The 19449-nt window shown below is 33.5% G+C and overlaps 1 protein-coding gene across 13 annotated transcripts in view; it reads left to right on the top strand.

Annotated features, from left to right (window-relative positions):
• Window positions 1-19449, top strand: part of LOC137620643 (dynactin subunit 1-like) — a 162317-nt gene that overhangs the window by 55425 nt on the left and 87443 nt on the right. For 5 of the 13 annotated variants that reach the window (XM_068350955.1, XM_068350953.1, XM_068350952.1 and 2 more), the window contains 2 exons: window positions 3337-3390; window positions 10137-10251. In XM_068350955.1, the coding sequence (XP_068207056.1) occupies window positions 3337-3390; window positions 10137-10251 (169 nt within the window). Of the gene's footprint in view, window positions 1-3336; window positions 3391-4960; window positions 5393-10136; window positions 10252-19449 lie in introns of all 13 variants that reach the window. The other 8 variants (XM_068350956.1, XM_068350954.1, XM_068350960.1 and 5 more) reach the window with 2 other exon arrangements.

The raw sequence follows: 19449 nt of genomic DNA, 5'->3' as shown, positions 1-19449 counted from the left end.
CAAGAGAGCGTTAGCTCTATTCCAAGACAGTGGAAGATCATGGTACAGAGGCTATGGCACTACCCAAGACTAAAAAACAATGGTTTGATTTTGGATTGTCCTTCTAGTACAGCTGCTTACCATAGCTAAAGATTCTCTTCTACCCTCACGTAGAAGAAAGTGGCTACTGAATAATGACAATTCAGTAACCCCTTGGATGAAGAAGAATTGTTGGGGTAGTCTCAGTGTTGTCAGGTGTATAAGGACAGAGGAGAGTATGTAAAGAATAGGCCAGACTATTCAGTGTATGTGTAGGTAAAGGGAAAATGAACCATATCAAGAGAGAAAGATCCAATGTTATACTGTCAGGCCAGTCAAAGGACCCCATAACTCGAACGGTAGTATCTCAACGGATGGCTGGTGCCCTGGCCAACCTACTACTGTCATCAAGCATATTAGATTGGATTTATCCTCTCCTGATATTATGGCAGATGTATTCAGATCTTTTGTGACTGATAAACATCCTGTTATTAGATCAGTTCCTTGGAATTTTGATGTGTTATACAATAAAACCATTTACAGAGTCCATTGAAAGGATTTTCCTTCAATGATCTTACAGCTAAGACATTCTTTTAGCATTGTATCTTGCTAAATGTATTAGTGAATTGCAGGTGCTTTCCAAGAATGTAGGATTAGCAATTGCTAATATGATGCTATCTCTTTTGCTAGGTTCTAGGACTGAGAATGATTTGAAGATGAAATGCTTTCATCATTTGGGCCCTAGTCCCTCATTAGGTAAAAAAATTGAGTAAAGATTAAGAAGATAGATTTCTTATGTCTGTTTAGGGTTATCAAGGTTTATTTATACAAGCTGATATTGGTAACCATAGGGTGTCACAGATGAAGTGCCCAACTATGACATACTATGGAGAATAGGCAATTGGAGTAAGTCAGGGCACATTTTGCCGAGGAAGCGAGGTGAAATACAGGTAAGTATTAAAATTATAGATTTTATAAAATTCAATTTTCTCATTAAAATTATTCATTCATATATAAATATAAATTCCATGTTATAATTTTCAACATAAAAGCTACCAAGGTCTCTTATGGGGTGTAGTGCCTAAGAAGGCAGTCTGAAGTAAAGAAGACCACTCAAAATCAGTAATCCCAGGAATTTCAACTTGCCAGTCACATTGTGAGTAGCCCTGAGATCACTATTTTAAGGGATAAAGAAGCAATAGGCTTTGATGAGACAAAAATATAAACTGTATCAATAAAAGTCAGTCTGGGTGTATGGTTAAAGCAGCCAGACATATCTTTATAAGCATACACATAGAAACTAGTTTGTTAACCAAATAGTGTGCAAGATTATGAATACTGAATAACAATAGAAATAATAAATTAAAGAAATTGAAATATGAAACTTCAAAATAATTTGGGCAGGTAAGATGACTTCTCAGCGGGAGAATAGAACTGTCATAAGAATAAAAAAAAACTGTAGATATTATTTCCGAAGCTAAGAATAGGACGTTTCATCGAAGACTGGGCAAGCATTACCAACTATCAGTAATAAACTGCCATGTGTGCTAGAAGTTGAATGTTATGCAGTAATATTGCTGTACTGCAATGATGTTGAACATACTGTAATAACAAAGTTGAATGTACTACAATATAAGTACAAGGATTTAGCTTCAAATTTTCAACATAAACTACCTTTTGCCACTTCGGATAAATTTACCTTGAGATATTAAAGAAAATATATGAGGTTTAAGATGTCTCTGGAAACTCAGAGGGTACAGAATAAATAATTTGGCTTTTGCCCTGGTGGATATTAGGAGATATTTTAACTCTTGTCTCTCTACAAAAGTAGAAGTTTAAAACGACATATTTTTTTACCAGTTTGGTGTATGAAATAAGAATCTACTAATTTTTCAGATTTTCTTTACATTTTTACAGACAATAACAGCCACAGAGAAACTAAGTATATATCATTGATACGTGCTTTCTCTAAATATTTTTCTATGAAAAGTAGATACATTTCTGTTCTAGAGACAACCTTCATCATCTTTCTGAATTTATGAATTTGATGTTTATGAATTTATATATACGTACAGTACTTCGTACATAATATACACTTGCTTAAAGTCTTAAACCACCGTTTTGTCAAAATCAAATTAGGAAAGAATTTTTTCTTCAAATTCATTCAGCTTCATCCAGACTTGAATATGTTTTACCACAGACAGTATTTGGACCCCCTCTGAATCACCTAGGGTTAATACGTAAATTGTTCAATTTTAGGTAAATTACCATAACTAATTCATTTTCTCCATACTATACCTATTTAAGGGAGTAGTTTTGGAGCAAGAGGAGGCATATTTCCCCATGAATAATAATAAAAGTATCCATTATGCAAATAACTTTTTAAATGACTTGATAAATTTTTTATTTACTAGGTATTTATGAATGTGCAGTATTAGTTATTAATTTTAAGTAGAAATTTGGTATGGTCATTTAACTTTAACCCCCTTTGGAATTTGAAAAGTTTGATGATTTTATGACTCTACCTTTAATACAAAAATAAATTTAAAATTAAATAACCTAAATTGTAGTGTGTAGAAAGATTTCCATACAGCATAAAATGAAGTTGATCAATGTGTAAATATATTTTTACTTAATAGATGTAAGAAATTTTTATTACCAGAATTTTATTACAGTTTTTTTTACTGCTCATTTGCAAGTTTAACCCCCCTCTGTTAGTTTTTGTAGTTTCTCATGGCTCGAGATAAGGACGTACGCTGTTGGTATACAGTTTTAACTGTTTTTACTTGGTTATATTACATTGGTAGGGTCAGTATTCCATTAACTGTCAATAGAAACAAACTGTATTCTTCCTCTGTGGGTCCTTACATCGAGTGATGGAAGTCCTCATACCATCTACATGCTAGTAAAGCAAATCTTCCTTTTGTTTGGATTTAGTTTAAATAATGGTTGTTTATGTTTATCTGTCCTTTACATTGTTGTATTTGTTTTGCTAATGTTGGGATCATAGTGAGTTATTTGAACATTCCTTGCTGTATAAAAAGCTTTTTTTTTTTTTTTCTAAATTATTTCTGATATGGTTTAGGATGCAAAATTTACATGGGCCTTTACTCAATTATTATTTTAAGACTTTAATGAACTCCAATTATGCTTCTGCTTATATTCAACAGTTTTTAGATACTGATGTGATGTATTTTCAATCAATTGATTATGGACTTGTTTCATTTGAGTATATGTATATATCAGTAGGGAAACGACTGATATTGTACTAATCTCAGATTTTTTGTAACTGGAGTTTTATTTTACATGCTTTCTCAGTCTCAAAAGGAAGCCAACAGGGAATCCTGTTCCTCAAAAACCAGACCGTCTGAGGTAGGAATTGTAATTATGATGTAGCACACACCGTAAAAAAAAATCATGCCAATGGGAAACTCGATTCGTAATTTTCTTACCTCTCTTCTATTATCATAAAACACTCATTTATTCATTAGATTATTAAAAGGATTGATATGTTTTTAAAAAGTTCATTACCGTATAGCACATTGAAAAAGCATCTGTATCTTTAATCGAGTTGATAAGGAAGTTAGGATGATTACCTTTTGAGTTTGCTTTGGAGGTTAAATGGGCAACGGTGGGTATTTTCAGTCACGAGCCATAGCATGTCTTTTTCAACAGCAGGGGAATCTCTCTTTAAAGGTTTTTCAAGGTATAGATGAAATCATCCAATGAGATTAGCAAGGATTTTCAATGTCATAATATATATTTTAAGGATAAATTTGTGCCTCCTAGCTACCACTAGTTTTGTGTTTACCCTTATATTATTTGTATTACTCAATATAAGTTCTGATATTTTGTTTGTATGATTATATGTTTGAACATTATGTGAGCATACATAACATACAATTTTATAATAAGTTGGCACCACACAATACGATCACCCATAAAACACCTTCCAATTATCATTTTGAAGATTTTGACCAAGAGCAATGACTGGCATTCAAGACTTTTATTTACGGTTTTATCAAACTTCAGATTGTTTTGATTGTAAACTTGGTTACATTTCCACTATGTATGAGGATTAAGTTCAAATTGTATTTGTAAATAATTGTTTACTTATTTTTATTAGTCATCATTCAATTAGTAATAGAATTACAAATTAGTCCTAATAATTTTAAGTTATCATTCAAGTATTAATAGAATTATCAATTAGTCCTGATAATTTTGTGTGAATAAACAACTATTGGTAGTTTTTATATTGTATCAACTAAAATTTTTGTTTTGTTTTAAAGTAAACACAGTAAAGTTTTGCAGGAAAATTTTGCAATGAGAATCTTTATATGCAATATTCTTTGTTTTTAACTTAAATATTGTGTCTGTTCTTTAATGGCATTTATATCAGAACTAGTATTAAAGAACTAGTGAAGGGTTTTGTGCCTATGACTGTTGTATGTCGTAATGTTTAAAGATATTTATTCCATATAAATGTTTATGCAATGGTACATATTTTAAGGCTAATCTTGTGGCTTAATCTCTATTCCTGTGAAAATCATGTTTTTGGGCTGAGAGTGGTTTGGTGTTTTTTTTATTTGCAGCTTATATCTTTACAGCACTATGTATGATTAATGGTGTTTTTGTTTTTATGGCAAATTGCATGGGAAGACTATAGACTGTTGCGGTTCTAAAAAGGTTATATGGGTAATTGGAGAAGAGAATTATTCTGTTGTTTGTTTCAGATTCTTCTCATATTTCCATATATTAAGACCATAAATGTCTTTGTTCATTTCCTCTTTGTTGTTCAAGTGTTAATGGATAATTTTATAGGTCTTGGCTTATCTCCATTCTTTTGTATATAAAAGTGTTAATAGGTACTTTCTTTCAGCACTGGATCGGGTGAAGTGTTAGTTATAAGATCATTGTTTTTCTTCATATTGTTTTTTTACAGGTTACCTATGTTTGGTAAATTACCAGTGTTCCGACCGTTTGGCTCTTCCTCCATACCTTCCCCACCAGTTTCCAGTGATTTCACCAGATCTCCCTCCCTTTCAAATGTTACCTTTACTCCATCTCCACATCCCCTACACAAGACACCCTCCCAGACCTCTCTCAAGTCATCCAAAACAGATTTAACAAAGTCAGAGTCCCTAAGTAATGTATACAAGGTAACTCCAAAGTTAGATTTATCCAAAGTGGTGTCCAAAATTGACAGTGGAGATAAATCCCTACTTAAAAGACCCCCATCTTTATCATCAATTGACTCGGACGGTGGAACCGTGAGTCCACGTGGCGTTCCTTTCAAGGCTACTCCCTTTCGTAAACCTGTTGCACCTACCCCTTTGAAGTCCTCATCCCGGAAGAGTGATGTGTTCCAGGCCAAGTATAGAATATATTTATTTTGCATTGCTCTCTTTCTTCCTTGTAAAACTAACAGAGGCCATGTCTTAACTATGTACGGTATGCATCACTTCCTTTCTTGCTCATCTTTATAGATATATATATAGCAAACCCTCGCTAACTCCGAGTCTTTTTATGGTCAGTTTTGAAACTTGTGATGATTAAGTAAAATATTTTTCAAATTTTTATTGGGTATAATAAAATTATAAATAACTTTTTGTGTGATTAAGATATGTAATTGTAAATGATTAATAAAATATAAATTGTGTATAGGATAGTTATATTCAATATAGATAAACAATAAGTTTAGATAAAATTTCTTTAAGATAAGCATATTTTTGACAAAATACCTTCTCAGGCATTCTGAACCACTTTTATCTAACTGGACAGTTTATCACATTTCATTATTTGAGACATACATAACTATCATAAATATGCTAGTTCTTTGTGACACAATTTTACTAATTGGCAAAAAATGGGAAAGCGTAATACTATAGTATGTTTACGATTGCATTGTGGTTTACTTTTTGTGGTAGCCTAGCCTTTAAGTGTTTGACATAAATTATTTATAGATAACATATTGCAAATGTTAAACTAGATTTTCTTTATTGCATAGCATACAGTAAATTTTGCCATTACTTATGATTTCCTAAAGTTATGATACAGGGTATTTAGCCCAAGTAACAGTTTAAGTTTGTTGCACATGAAGTTTTGATTGTCTTGCCCAATTTTAAGCACAATAAAATTCCAAATTTTCTTCATGGTCTGTATTGGTTATAGGAATTAGTATTAAAAAGATATGAAATTGTTTTAATAGATTATTGTGGTCATTTAACATACCTAAACTTAGCTCATTTTAGTTAATCCAGTATCCCCCCCAAAAAAAAAACACCAGATTAGCGAGGGTAAAATCCATTTGTATACAGTAGGAATATGGAAATGTAATTTTATTTACTGTAATGCTAATTTTCTTTTATCTCTCAGGTATTTCTTCAGTAATTATATATATTTAAACATTTCCTAAGAGTAGGTTTTGCTAATCTCGTGATTGATGTGGCCGAGTCAGCAGCCTGATAATGCTTCAGCTGTAATTTAACTAACTTTTAAGGTGGTTGTAATGGGTACTAACTGGCAAAAATGGTATTGTTGCTGTACAATATCATAAGTATTAGTCTTTGTCTTTTCTTCCAGATACAGAATTTTTATTGGCTTTTGTTCTTTATTTCCATAGAAAATGACAGGTAATATGTAATTGAGTAGATCTCTTTCTGTTTAAATTACTGATAACCTGGAGGTAGTATATATAGTACATCAAAGTTTAGAAATAACAGTGCTCTATTTTTTCCTTGTTTCATTGGTAAGTTAGTTATAAATATCTCAAATATTAGGATGATGATTATGGTACAGTGTATTATTTATGTCATTGATTTTGATAATCAGATAAGAAAAGAAACGTCATAATAGTTCAGTTCTGTGAAAGCATGCCTAGGTGATTTTATGGAATAAGGATATCGGAGTAAAGTTTCAATTTTAGTATAAGATATAATTTTCTGCTATTTCTGATCTTGTCTCTGAATTAGGAATCCATATTTAGCTTTGAGAACCTTGTTGTGGGTAAAATTCTTTATGTTTAAAGACTTCAAATTAGTTTCTATTATTAGAATACAGTATACAATACTTTAATTTTGGTTAATTATGTTAGAAGCTGCCTATGTATTACTTATGCTTTGGGATTTATAGAATTTGAAAATTTTATTTTCTTTGCCTTATATTGGTTACTAAACCTTATTGGATGGCATCTAATGGCTATCAAACTTTGCTTTTTATCTGTTCATGAAATAACTGCATGAGATCTTATAATTTTTTTGCCTTGCTTAATTTTAGAAAATATAAATTCATGAATTGCCTTAAAAATCATGCATGATGTTTAATATGGTTTTCTTGTAGATTTAAGAGGATTTGATGCTGGTTAGCATCTAAGGAATCATGGTATTTTGGAAAATAAATAATTTTTCTAGTTCTTCCTGGGCCTCAAAATGTTTCTTACTCTAGATGCTTTTGATATACTGTTAATTATGGTCTACCTTTGTTTCCGTAGAATAATGTTGGTTTTATTACGTGGAGCCAAAGTATAGTACGTATGTCACTTTAGTTGATTTCACTATGCGAGAAGCTAGATGATGATTTTAGGAAGGAGTATACTTATCAATTAAATTAGGGTTGCTCATTGGAACTGGGATTTAGTTAGGTTAATTATAGTGAAAATATTCATTGTAAAGAATACAAAGTTCTTTATAGGAGATCAGCTTAATTCTGTTCAGCTATAAATAGATACTTTATTATTGCACATAGCCCTTTCTTTTCAAGTAATTATCCCATTTCAACTAACAAGTAAAACATCCCTGAAATGAATCCTTTAATTAAACTGTCAAAGTCCTTAATGCTTTCATTTTATCTAGGTACCTACTGTAGTTCCATTTCAGAAGAGGACTAGAGGGTTAAAGATTCAGTTCCAATTATTTTTAAGGTGGTTAATAGTTACCTATTTAAAGTTAGAATATGGTTTATGTATCAGTTTTTCCAAAAGAAGATTCAGAACTTTCAATAGTCTAACCTGGATAGGGATGTAACATTTATCAAGACTCCTCAAACTTTTTCTCTGTAGATAATGAGCCATTTCACTTTATTTTGCATGTTAATTTCCTATTGAATGGTTAAGAAATAATGACATACCATTTAATTCTTAACTCTGTTCTTTGTAAGCAACTGGTATAAGAATAATGACAGACCATTTGATTCTCAACTCTGTTCTTTGTAAGCAATTGGTTTAGAAATAATGACAGACTATTCAATTCTCAGTTCTCTGTTCTTTGTAAGCAACATAGTTCTAGAATATTTCATTATTGAGGTGACATTATATCTAGATTAAAGTGGTTTTTTATGTATACATGTTGCAAAGTTCCATACTTATTTTGCAATTGTTAATTAAGTTGGTTCTCACAATGCTGATGAGTACAAGATTTTCTTTTTTTACTGGTATTTTAGTATACAAAAATTGCTACAAAAGGGATTGTTGAATGGATGCAGCATGTGTAATACCAACAGATGATATCGGAGTAGCTTTATCTGATGTATGTGTTGCATTACTAACTTTGCTATATCTAATGATACTACTTTTTTTGGTACCTGCTGCTAATCTTACTTAGTGTATGGTGATGTGCTATATGATGGTTCATTTTATGATAGAAGGGATGGCTTCAGGCTTAATGTATGTAGAAAGCAGGGTCTCATTTCTGCTTACCTAGAAAGAAGTGTTCGTTCATTGATAAATATGTAAAGAAAATGCTAACTTACTGACCCATATAGATGGTTAACCTTCTTTATTTATTCTATAAGTTTAATTATTATTAACAGCAACATATATGATTTACTTCATAAGGTTTATGCGTTAAATTTATCATTGCAGTAATACAATGTAGAGCACATAATTTTTTGCTGAAATACAAACCGCTTCTTACTATAACAATTACTTCAGCATTTTGAAAGTGAAATTGGATTATAAGGTTAGGATTTTACCTGAGGAAGGGGAGCCTATGACCTACCATCTAGCTGTTCATATCAAATAAATTCAGGAAGGATAAATATATAAAACATTCTCAAAGACACAAGAAACATGGACTTTTATATAAAGAAGGCAGCTTATGTACTCATCATCTACTATAAAGAAAAATTTGACTTAGATAAATCTAAAGAGAAAATCATGTAGATAAATCTAAAAACAGAAATTAAAATAAAAGATCTTGAAAACATCACTAACAATGAAACCGATCTATGTAAGACTACTTCACCTAATTAGAAGAATATCTAAAGGAATAAATGCAAATCGATAATAAAACGGCAACTATTATACAGTACAGGTTAATCCTAAAGATCTGACCACCACCACTCTATGAATACTAACATGTACAGAATGTAATTCACTCGAATATTAATGGTTTTCATTCTGGATTATATCTTTGAGAAATTTAGTCTGTTTTTATAAGACATGCTGCAACAAGCTTGTTCCCTCAATTTGGAAATATTTTATAGTAGCATAGTCAGATTGTGAAAGCGACAGTTGAATTGCAATATACATTTATAAATTTTTTTAAATTGTATGAAATCACTCTTAACTCATTATTGACTTTCAAATATCTGCTGTTGATATATAAAAAGCAGTAATAACTACTGTATAAACAATTTACTATCTACATAGGAGTGTGTCGTACTGGAAACAGGTTTGCATACACTTTGGAACAAATTGCAATTTTATAAAGCTAATAGTTACGATAAAAGTAAAGATATGAAGACAGGCGAGTTCTAATCTGCTTCTGAGAAAGATACCTTTAAATAGAAAAGGTATAGGTTTTTATACCAAGGGAAAATACATTTTGTTTTAAAAAAAAACTTTGATCTTTGGCCCTTCAAAATACTGAAGTAATGAGTTTTAGTGAGCCAGTAGTTTTTGTTTGAAAAATTATTAAGTTTCATATATCCTCTAGAATGTTTTATTGTGAATGACAGATAATAGTAAATGTAACATATAATATACTTGAGAAGCCATTTTTGTAATTTTTCAGGTTAGAATTTTCATACGAAATCAAATTTGTCGATAATATTCTATATGCTAGTAGTTGGGGTAAGAAATTTGAAGGGCCCATTCTTTTCATGACCATTTAATCCAACAGATTACCAATTGGAAGTGCAGGCAAAGGTGGAAGCAAGGGTGAAAGAGAAGATAAACCTCCAAGTAAGGAATCTTCACCAAGGTCAGATATGAAGAAAGGTTCATCTTTCGTTGAGGTAAGAGAATTTTATCTATGCCATTAATTTTATTATGTTGACAGTCTTGATTAGAAGGTTGGTAACTTGTTGGTAACTCTATCCTATGCCTGCTTTTGGTATTAATTGCATCTTACTGATTTCCCTCCCCTTTATGGTAAAAAATGTATTTTTAAGCTGTTCAGTGTGTTCAGTTACCTTTATTAATTCGATTTTACCTGACTAATCAATAAAGAACCCTCAAATTAAAAGAATTTTTTACAGAACTCCTTTGACTTCGAAATGGAATCTTTATATTCTATTTTAAGCCATGTATTGTGCAAGAGGGCTCTTGAGTCATCAAAAACTTTTTTCCATTGGAAGTCCTGGTGTCCTTCAAAACTTGAAGTTTGGTAGGCTGAATTATCATGGATGTTTTCCCTTTTAACAATTTTTTCTGGTCTGACGTATAGGAAATGTATGACAAATGATGCGGGGGTATGTACAGTATTTAAAGCTATTAATGGGTGGTAAGGTTAGTTACCAAAAGTGTTGTGAATAAGGTATATCAACATAATTATGTTAATTTTAAAAGAACAGAACCATTTCAGAGTTAAGCATTGTAGAACGAAATTGAACAATGTATGCATAAAGTCTTTGTCACAAATGACAACACTAAAAGGTCTAGCATAACTGCACTAATAGCTACAAGTCAGGTGTGTGTAGAGGGGAAAGTAGCCAGGCTAGTTTACCTCGAAATTGTGGCCTAACATTGTCTTACCTATCCAAAATTGCACTTGAGTTAAAATAAATGCATAGAAGGGCAAGAAATGTATTTTATACCATTGTGAAAGGGTTGTTCTTGCTCTTCCAATCAGGAAGCCGATGTACTTGGAGTGTAACTCGTCTTGCTTCATGGTAGTATCCCTTGGTTGGAAGGGAATTACCCAATTCGGACAGACTAAATCCTGTACCTGTGTGCGTGATAGTGAAAATTATATGCCGGGTGGACGTACCTGGGCGCACTGTGTTCCTTAGATAATAATGACTGTGTAGTGTACTTTCATTGAGTGTTCTTAGACCTCCCATTTCAGCACATTAAGCTCTTTTTAACTTCTCTTCAGAGGGAAGACACTAATTATCTGTAGCCTAGACCATGACTCCTCTGTGACTGCAAGGAAGAATGGTTAGCAAGGAAAAGGAGGGAGAACTGTCTGTCTTTCTCATCTACCAATGTCTTCATTCCTCCATTCCTTTCGTCAGACATTTCTACCTTGAGATGAAAACGACGAAGTAGTTAGTCACGTGGGAAGGTCATTTGATAAAATTTCCTTGAGACTTCCAGTTCATTACGGTACTCATTTCTTAACTGTTACTTTTGAGATTGGTCTTGTATCTGCAGCCCAATCACTAAGGGTCACTTGTTCGTATGGCCAAAGGTCACCAGAACTTAAGGTCACATTCGTATGGCCAAGGGTCACCAGAACTCAAGGTCATGTATGGCCAAGGTATGGCCATGGCCAGGGTCACCAGGTCATCTATGGCAATCACCAGATCTCAATGGGATCACCCGAATCCATGACCAAGGGTTCCTTATTCTCCTAGACTCTGTCCAGGATGAATGTTAGGAGGAAAAAGTGGGTGGAACGACACAGGAGTATGTCCCATGCTGTTGATAAGGGGATGCCTTATCTTGCCCTTTCTCTCCCTCTTCTATCCAATCAGTTGCATATATCCCTTCCTGGTTCCATCTCTGGATATGGGATAGAGGTGGAATGATCATGAATATTTCCACTTGAAGTCTTGTATGATCTTCTCCAGTCCTCTCCTGTCAGTTCGAAGTGAATAGCTACAGAACAGAGCACGAGTACTTACTCCTCTTGGTCGAATCCGTGTTTTGCAGGTTATGTTTATTTGGAACTTTTGCTCCATATTCAGCCTCGAGGAACTTGTAGTGCATACAATCCTCAGTCATTCCTAAAGCTCCTCATTAATCCCTCAGGTGTTTAGATAAATGACCCCTGAGGGTTAAAGTTGGGCCACTTGGAATGAGATAGAGATTGAGACTACTGCGATTAAGGAGAGTGATATCACACCCAAGCAAAGGACGAATACCTGTGAATGCTGTTCCTGATCAGTAGGAACCGTTGGACCTCTTGTGGTAACAAGGATGAACTAGATAAGGGAAGAAGAGTGGTACTCTCTATCTCTTCTGCCTCTTCTGCAAACCCCTCCTTTTCCCTCCTAATATCTTCTTCAGACATCTTTTTATAAGAAAAAAGAAGCAGTCATTGCACAGGAGGCCTTTCTAAAAAGGTTCCTCCAGATTATATTGTGTGCTCTTCTCCTTCAGGGGTCCAAAGGCTAGGTGAGATTGAGTATCACTCCTAGCTTCATCAATCCTGTTGTGACAAAGGAAGCTGCTGCCCCACTTCTGGATGTAGGTGGCTCACATCCTTTGACCCGTACATCTGCGGCTGGTCAAACGATTTTGAGCCTGAAATTACGGTTTTCTCCTTAGGTTAGATGCTAGTGAATGGTCTTGGGTGGAACTCGACACTGACTTCATGGGCCAGGTGAAGATGAGACTTTTTACATAACTTCTGTGAGTAGAAGTGGCCTTGCCTTTGAAGAGCCCCTCTCCTCCGTGAGGAAGAAGTATCTGAACTCTCTCCCTGACCAATTCCTTCACGGTTTGTCAAGCAGAGTGTAAGTAACAGGTACTGCTTGCAGTTGAGCTGTACCACACTCACAATCAATCGTCAGCACCATAGGCTATGTAAAGATAGGGTTTACTCTGCCCTTGAAGTTACCCTGCTCCACTAGGGGTGTGTGACAGAGCTCACTTGGTAACACTCGCTAGGACTTGGTCAGCTGAACTGTGAGTCCAGTATGGCAGATACTGTACTTCTGCCATACTGGCAGCATGTAACAGTCTCTCACAGGATTGAGTACCCACACTACCCAGGTAGAGTGGAACATGAATGTCCTACTCCATAGTCCCTTCCGTGGGAAATTTTGGGGTGACCCGCAAATGCAGTAGTGTCATGTTCTGCTAGCTCTCGGCTAGGTCCCGTGAGACTATGATGAGGGTCATATAAAAATGTTTCTCTCCGGCTATAGCACTTTTAACAAATCACAGACTATCTCATCTGCCTCTGCCAAAGTGGCTCCTTAGATTTAGGATCCCTCCTCCAGGGATTGGTCATTGCTCGTAGAGAATTTTGAGCACTCTTGCCTACCTGGGGGATCAGGTCCTAGGGTGAGATGGTTCCTACCCTCAAGACATGGGCTCACATGCCTCCTCCTAACCTCAGGAGAGCATCAAAGGGCTTTCCCTCGAGACTATCTCTCTTCTCTGCTTCATCAAGAGAATTGAAGAAGAGAGGCTCCTCGGTATTGTGTGAATCCCTCTTAGGGAGATCAGTCCATACTCTAAGGGAGCTATGAGCATTCTTGCGCATCCTGGGACTTGGTCCCAGAGTGGGATGATCCTCGTCCTCTGGGGCACTGATGCACAGCCCTACTGCCAACATGAGGAGAGCATCTTTGTAGTCTGTCCATCAGGAATGTTTTTTTTTGAGGGTTTCAGGATTTTACAGCAGGAAAAATACAAATTATTATGAGAATTTATGTCATTCATTTTAGTGTATATTAGAAATGAAACAAAAATGTACAATTGAATTTACCAAAACTCTACATCGCTTTAGAACTAGAATTGTGCAATAACAACACACTTGAGCTCATTGTTGCCAAAGTGAGGAATTGTGGGGGTAATGACATAAAGGTAAAGCTACAGAGGGATCTCCATATTTCAATTTCTGATTTCTGCTTTACTCTGTCTGGAACAGAAAATATTTCTGCATAGTTATCAAGGTTGAAAAACTATTGTTTGGCATATAAATCTGTTTTATATTTATGATATGAAGTGTATGTTTCTATATTTGTTAATCTGTATTCTATTTTGAACTAAAACTAACAAAGTATAGAAGTTTTGATTATATTTGGTTTGATTTGGTGGATGTTTTGATGGTTTTCGGTACTACAGTGTTTAAAGGCTGTTTTCCTTACCAGGCGGAATTCTTAGGCATATCCAGTGGCAACACTGCTTGAGCTATCAAGTTATTCAGTTTTGCATAATAATTCATGGGGAAATGCTGTGGTGCTTGGTTATCTACTTTATGGGCATGACTTCTCTTGTCACTGTACTAAGGTTATTGATGTGTCGTAACATTTTGTTATGCATACTTCAATACTCCATTTAAATGGAGGTCAGGATTTTGATGATATTCCATCATCAGGCTCCTTTATCCAATTCTGACAACAGATGCCTCAAACAACAGTAAAGCTGTCTATATTTCTGTATATCCTTCCTTATATCACCTTTTAGGGTGGAGGACAGTTTACAGTGTTTAAATAAATACCTTCAGATTTCTTCTTAACTGTTTAGCCATTACAGCAACCAGATAAGCATTTGGTTGCAGCAGGGTTGGCAATTTTCAACTTTGCTGGTATTTTTATATACAGTATGTACTGGGTCACCTAATGGTGACTTTCCAAATCCCATAAAAACACTTCAGGTGAGGAAAACCCCTCACCTGAAAACTGCCAGCTAAGTCTATTATTGGGGCATATATAACTAGGTTTGATGTAGGCCTATTAGTATGTGCGTCCGAGTCCTGTTTTGGTCTCGTGCTCAGGAGCCTGTTATTGGCTCTGAGTTTACAACATTAGATTCATTCTCAGTTTCATATTCTAATGTTTTAACTGCATAATTATTTCTTGTAATGCATATACAGTACTTCCTTGGCTACTAACTCTGCGGCCACAAACTCTGTCACATTGACTTCAAAATCTCCTGCTGCATCAACTAAGAGGAGCATCTTGGACATGGCTGCTTTCAATGATTTTGTCCAAGCTTCATTAACATCACTTACCCGACACCACTTGACTTGGTCAGGGCATACACAAACTTAATTTCATATATATAGCTTTATTTTGTAATAAAACCACTCTTGAGTACTATAGCTTTATAAATCAGGAAACTGGGTACTGTAGACACTGCTATTTTACTAACTATTAACTATCTTCAAGGAGCCATTAGTGACCCATTTGAAAATTGCTGACTTAATCCATTTCAATAGACCCTTTATTCAATGGGGTTTTTACTCCAATCTGATACAGCATTGCTTGAACTTCCCTTACTTTATGAATTATCTTATTTGTATGTTGGGGACTTATTGTGGTGTTTGTGTACATATTCATATTATAAATATATATATATATATATATATATATATATATATATATATATATATATATATATATATATATATATATATATATATATATATATATGTTATATATATATATATATATATATATATATATATAATATATATATATATATATATATATATATATATATATATATATATATATATATATATATATATATATATATATATATATATATATATATATATATATATATATATATATATATATATATATATATATATATATATATATATATATATATATATATATATATATATACAGTATATATATATATATATATATATATATATATATATATATATATATATATATATATATATATATATATATATGTGTGTGTGTATATATTTCTATATTCACCTAGAACCAATGATAAGTCACTTACTCCACATGGAGACTCCTGATTTTGAATATAAGGAAGATTATCTTTTAGATATCTTACTCAAAGTGAAAAGTTGAATGTATCTAGTTTTATCCTTTTAGGATTTATTTAAAGAGCAATTTTTTCTGAAAGAAAAAAAAATTACCCATGTAAATAAGAGTTATCAATGTGTAGCAAGATATTTGAAGTAATTATTTTTTTATCTTTTAATCACTTATTTTCATAGAGGAAGCAAATCGATTGTATGAGGTTATAATAATGAAATTAGAGTGTTGAAAGATTTATTGTATATTAGAGAAGATAGAGGGTTTATAGGATTTATTTGCTTATTTTTATATGTGTACTTGAATGCTTTAGCCTTTTTTCATGATGGCGTAAATCCTAGAGTCAATTAATGACTAAACGTATGGCACGACTGCACCTACTTAACCCTGGATAGGTACGCTCCTCGGACACCCCTTTAAGGGTATACTCGGACGCGAACGACCCCGACGCCAAAAAAAATTCATGAAAAATCAGTTTTTGCAGTAACCTCTTTTTTTCTTTTGCCAAAAAAAACTTCAATGAATGCTTAAAACAACTGTAAAGATAAATACTACTCATCTGTAGAAAAACTATTTATTATAAATATTTTAAAAAATTAAGTAGAAAAAAAAAGACCTGACAAAAATTCATAAAAAAAAAGTTTATACATATATACACAAATCCTTTTAGGAATTGATTCTTGAATGTATAGGACACATCTTGATGTATTTTGGATGAAGTCAGACCCATGGAGGTGAAGATCTGAAATGAGAAAAAAAGGGTAACTTTTTTTGGCCAAAAAAATTTGTCCAAATTTCATGAATTTTTTTGGGTACCCAAATGAAATAGGAAGTGGCTAATTTTTTTAGGGAATAAACATATGTTATCCTAAAATAGAAATATGTTAAAAAATCTTCATTATTTTGTAAATTACATTTATATCAGGGGCCATATCTAAAGGTAATTTTTTGAGTACTTAGAAATTTCGTAAAAAAACACATATATTTAATATATATGATATTTATGCAGGTAAAAATATCCCAAAATATCACAAATTCTATAGGGAACAAGAATATATATAGATAGGGCAACTTACGCTTCGGATATGTCCACAAAATGGCCGCCAACCACACTGACTCAGACTCCCTAATCTGCCACTTGAAATGTAGGAAGGGTATGTCAATTTCAAGGTGTTATTTACTAATCTAATTATTATTGGGTATGCATAAAAATTGTATGGTGGGTTGCTGGATAATTATCGATTATTTTACGACTATAAAATTAAAATTCTGACCCAAAAAAATTTTTTTGAAGGGAAATAAAATCGAAAAAAAAACAAAAATGTGAAACAATATAATGTTTTAGCTAAAAAAATTTGATGATATTCAATCAAAAAAGAAGTAAACAAAATTTTCCAACAAATAAACATCTAGAGGAATCATTACTCTGTGATAGTTCCTTAGTACGTAGTAATTTTGAAAGAAATGGGAAAAAACGAAAAATTGGCAATCACCGGAAAATCGAACACATACCTATATATACGCCATATCTGGCTAAAAAAAAGATAGGCAGGGGTAGCCAGATCATCTAGAAACACTTTCCAACACTATAAAAATATAAGTTTTGCGACACTACTTGCCAATTCCTTACGGTAACATGACTAAGCAAAAAAATGCAAAACAAATAAAAAGGGGCACTCGCGGAAAAATGGCTAACATTCTAATATACGGCATTTCAGAAAAAAAAATTCAGCCACGTGCTAGGCAAACCATCAAGGCACATTTTCCGACAAATAAACATCTAAATGAATCATTACTCTGTGATAGTTCCTTAGTACGTAGTAATTTTGAAAGAAATGGGAAAAAATGAAAAAATGTCAATCACAGGAAAATCGAACACATACCTATATATACGCCATATCTGGCTAAAAAAAAAAGATAGGCATGGGTAGCCAGATCATCTAGAAACACTTTCCAACACTATAAAATTATAAGTTTTGCGACACTACTTGCCAATTCCTTACGGTAACATGACTAAGCAAAAAAATGCAAAACAAATAAAAAGGGGCACTCGCGGAAAAATGGCCATTCTAATATACGGCATTTCAGAAAAAAAAAATTTCAGCCACGTGCTAGGCAAACCATCAAGGCACATTTTCCGACAAATAAACATATAAATGAATCATTACTCTGTGATAGTTCCTTAGTACGTAGTAATTTTGAAAGAAATGGGAAAAAACGAAAAAATGGCAATCACAGGAAAATCGAACACATACTTATATATATGCCATATCTGGCTAAAAGAAAAATAGGCATGGGTAGCCAGATCCTCTAGAAACACTTTCCAACACTATAAAAATATAAGTTTTGCGACACTACTTGCCAATTCCTTACGGTAACATGACCAAGCAAAAAAAAACAAAACAAATAAAAAGGGCCACTCGCGGAAAAATGGCTAACATTCTAATATACGGCATCTCAGATAAAAAAAAAGACATGCACGTGTTAGCCCAACCATCAAGGCACACTTTCTAACACATAAACATGAAAAAAAAAAGAATAATATACGGCAATTCCTTACTACGTAAAAATTTTTACAAATATTGAAAAAAAAACAGAAATTGGCAACCGCAGTTAAATACCCAATATACCAATAACTACGTCGTATCTGACAAAAACAAAGTCACGCATGGGTAGCCAGATCATCTAGACACACTTTCCAACACTAAACAAGCAAAAGTTTTACGACACTATTTGGCAATATCTTACGGAAAAATTACTTGGCAAAAAAATGAAAAAAAATGAAAAAGGGGCACTCGCGGTAAAATGGTCCTCGTGGTGATGAACGACATTTTAACTAAAAAAAAAATCATGCACATGGTAGCCAAACAATCCACCAAGACTTCCCACAACTGATAACCTATACAAGTTGCACCATTCTACGACAATTTCATAATACGTAATAACTTTGATAATTATGCAAATTACCTTAGAAGGGTAAACTCGGTCGCGCTCGACCCCGACGCGTCTCAGAAATCGGGGAAGGAGTACAGCTACAGCAATGCACATCTGGACACTACTAGAGCGTGTAGGGGAGACACCTCCTGCAGGTCGATCACCCACAAATTCAGTCACGGGGGTGAGTCACGTGAGAAAAACCTCTTTTTTTTTTGACGCTCGGGGTCGCGTACGACCCACCGTACCTATCCAGGGTTAAAGTTCTTATATTTTTTAATCATATAATATTTATTAGATTTTCAAAAATTTCTCTTCATTTATAAATTTCCCCTGATGTCTTTTTGCACAAAAGCATCTTAACGTTCCAACAATATCCTGTGTTATACTTACTGTACCCAGTGTTGAGGCTTGAAACTCTGTATGCTCCCCTTTGGTTTCTGGCATACTTGGAACAACACCTTTCTAATTTCTATTGTATTTCTATATTTAAACAAGAGGAAACAAGTAAATGTGAAGGTAAATAATCATGATAGTTTATAGGATATATAGTATAGTATGAGTATGGTTGTTGTGGTG

The sequence above is a fragment of the Palaemon carinicauda genome, chromosome 27 (assembly GCF_036898095.1).
Source record: "Palaemon carinicauda isolate YSFRI2023 chromosome 27, ASM3689809v2, whole genome shotgun sequence".
NCBI classification, from domain to species: Eukaryota; Metazoa; Arthropoda; class Malacostraca; order Decapoda; family Palaemonidae; genus Palaemon; species Palaemon carinicauda.
This window is presented reverse-complemented; position numbering and strand designations above follow the sequence as displayed.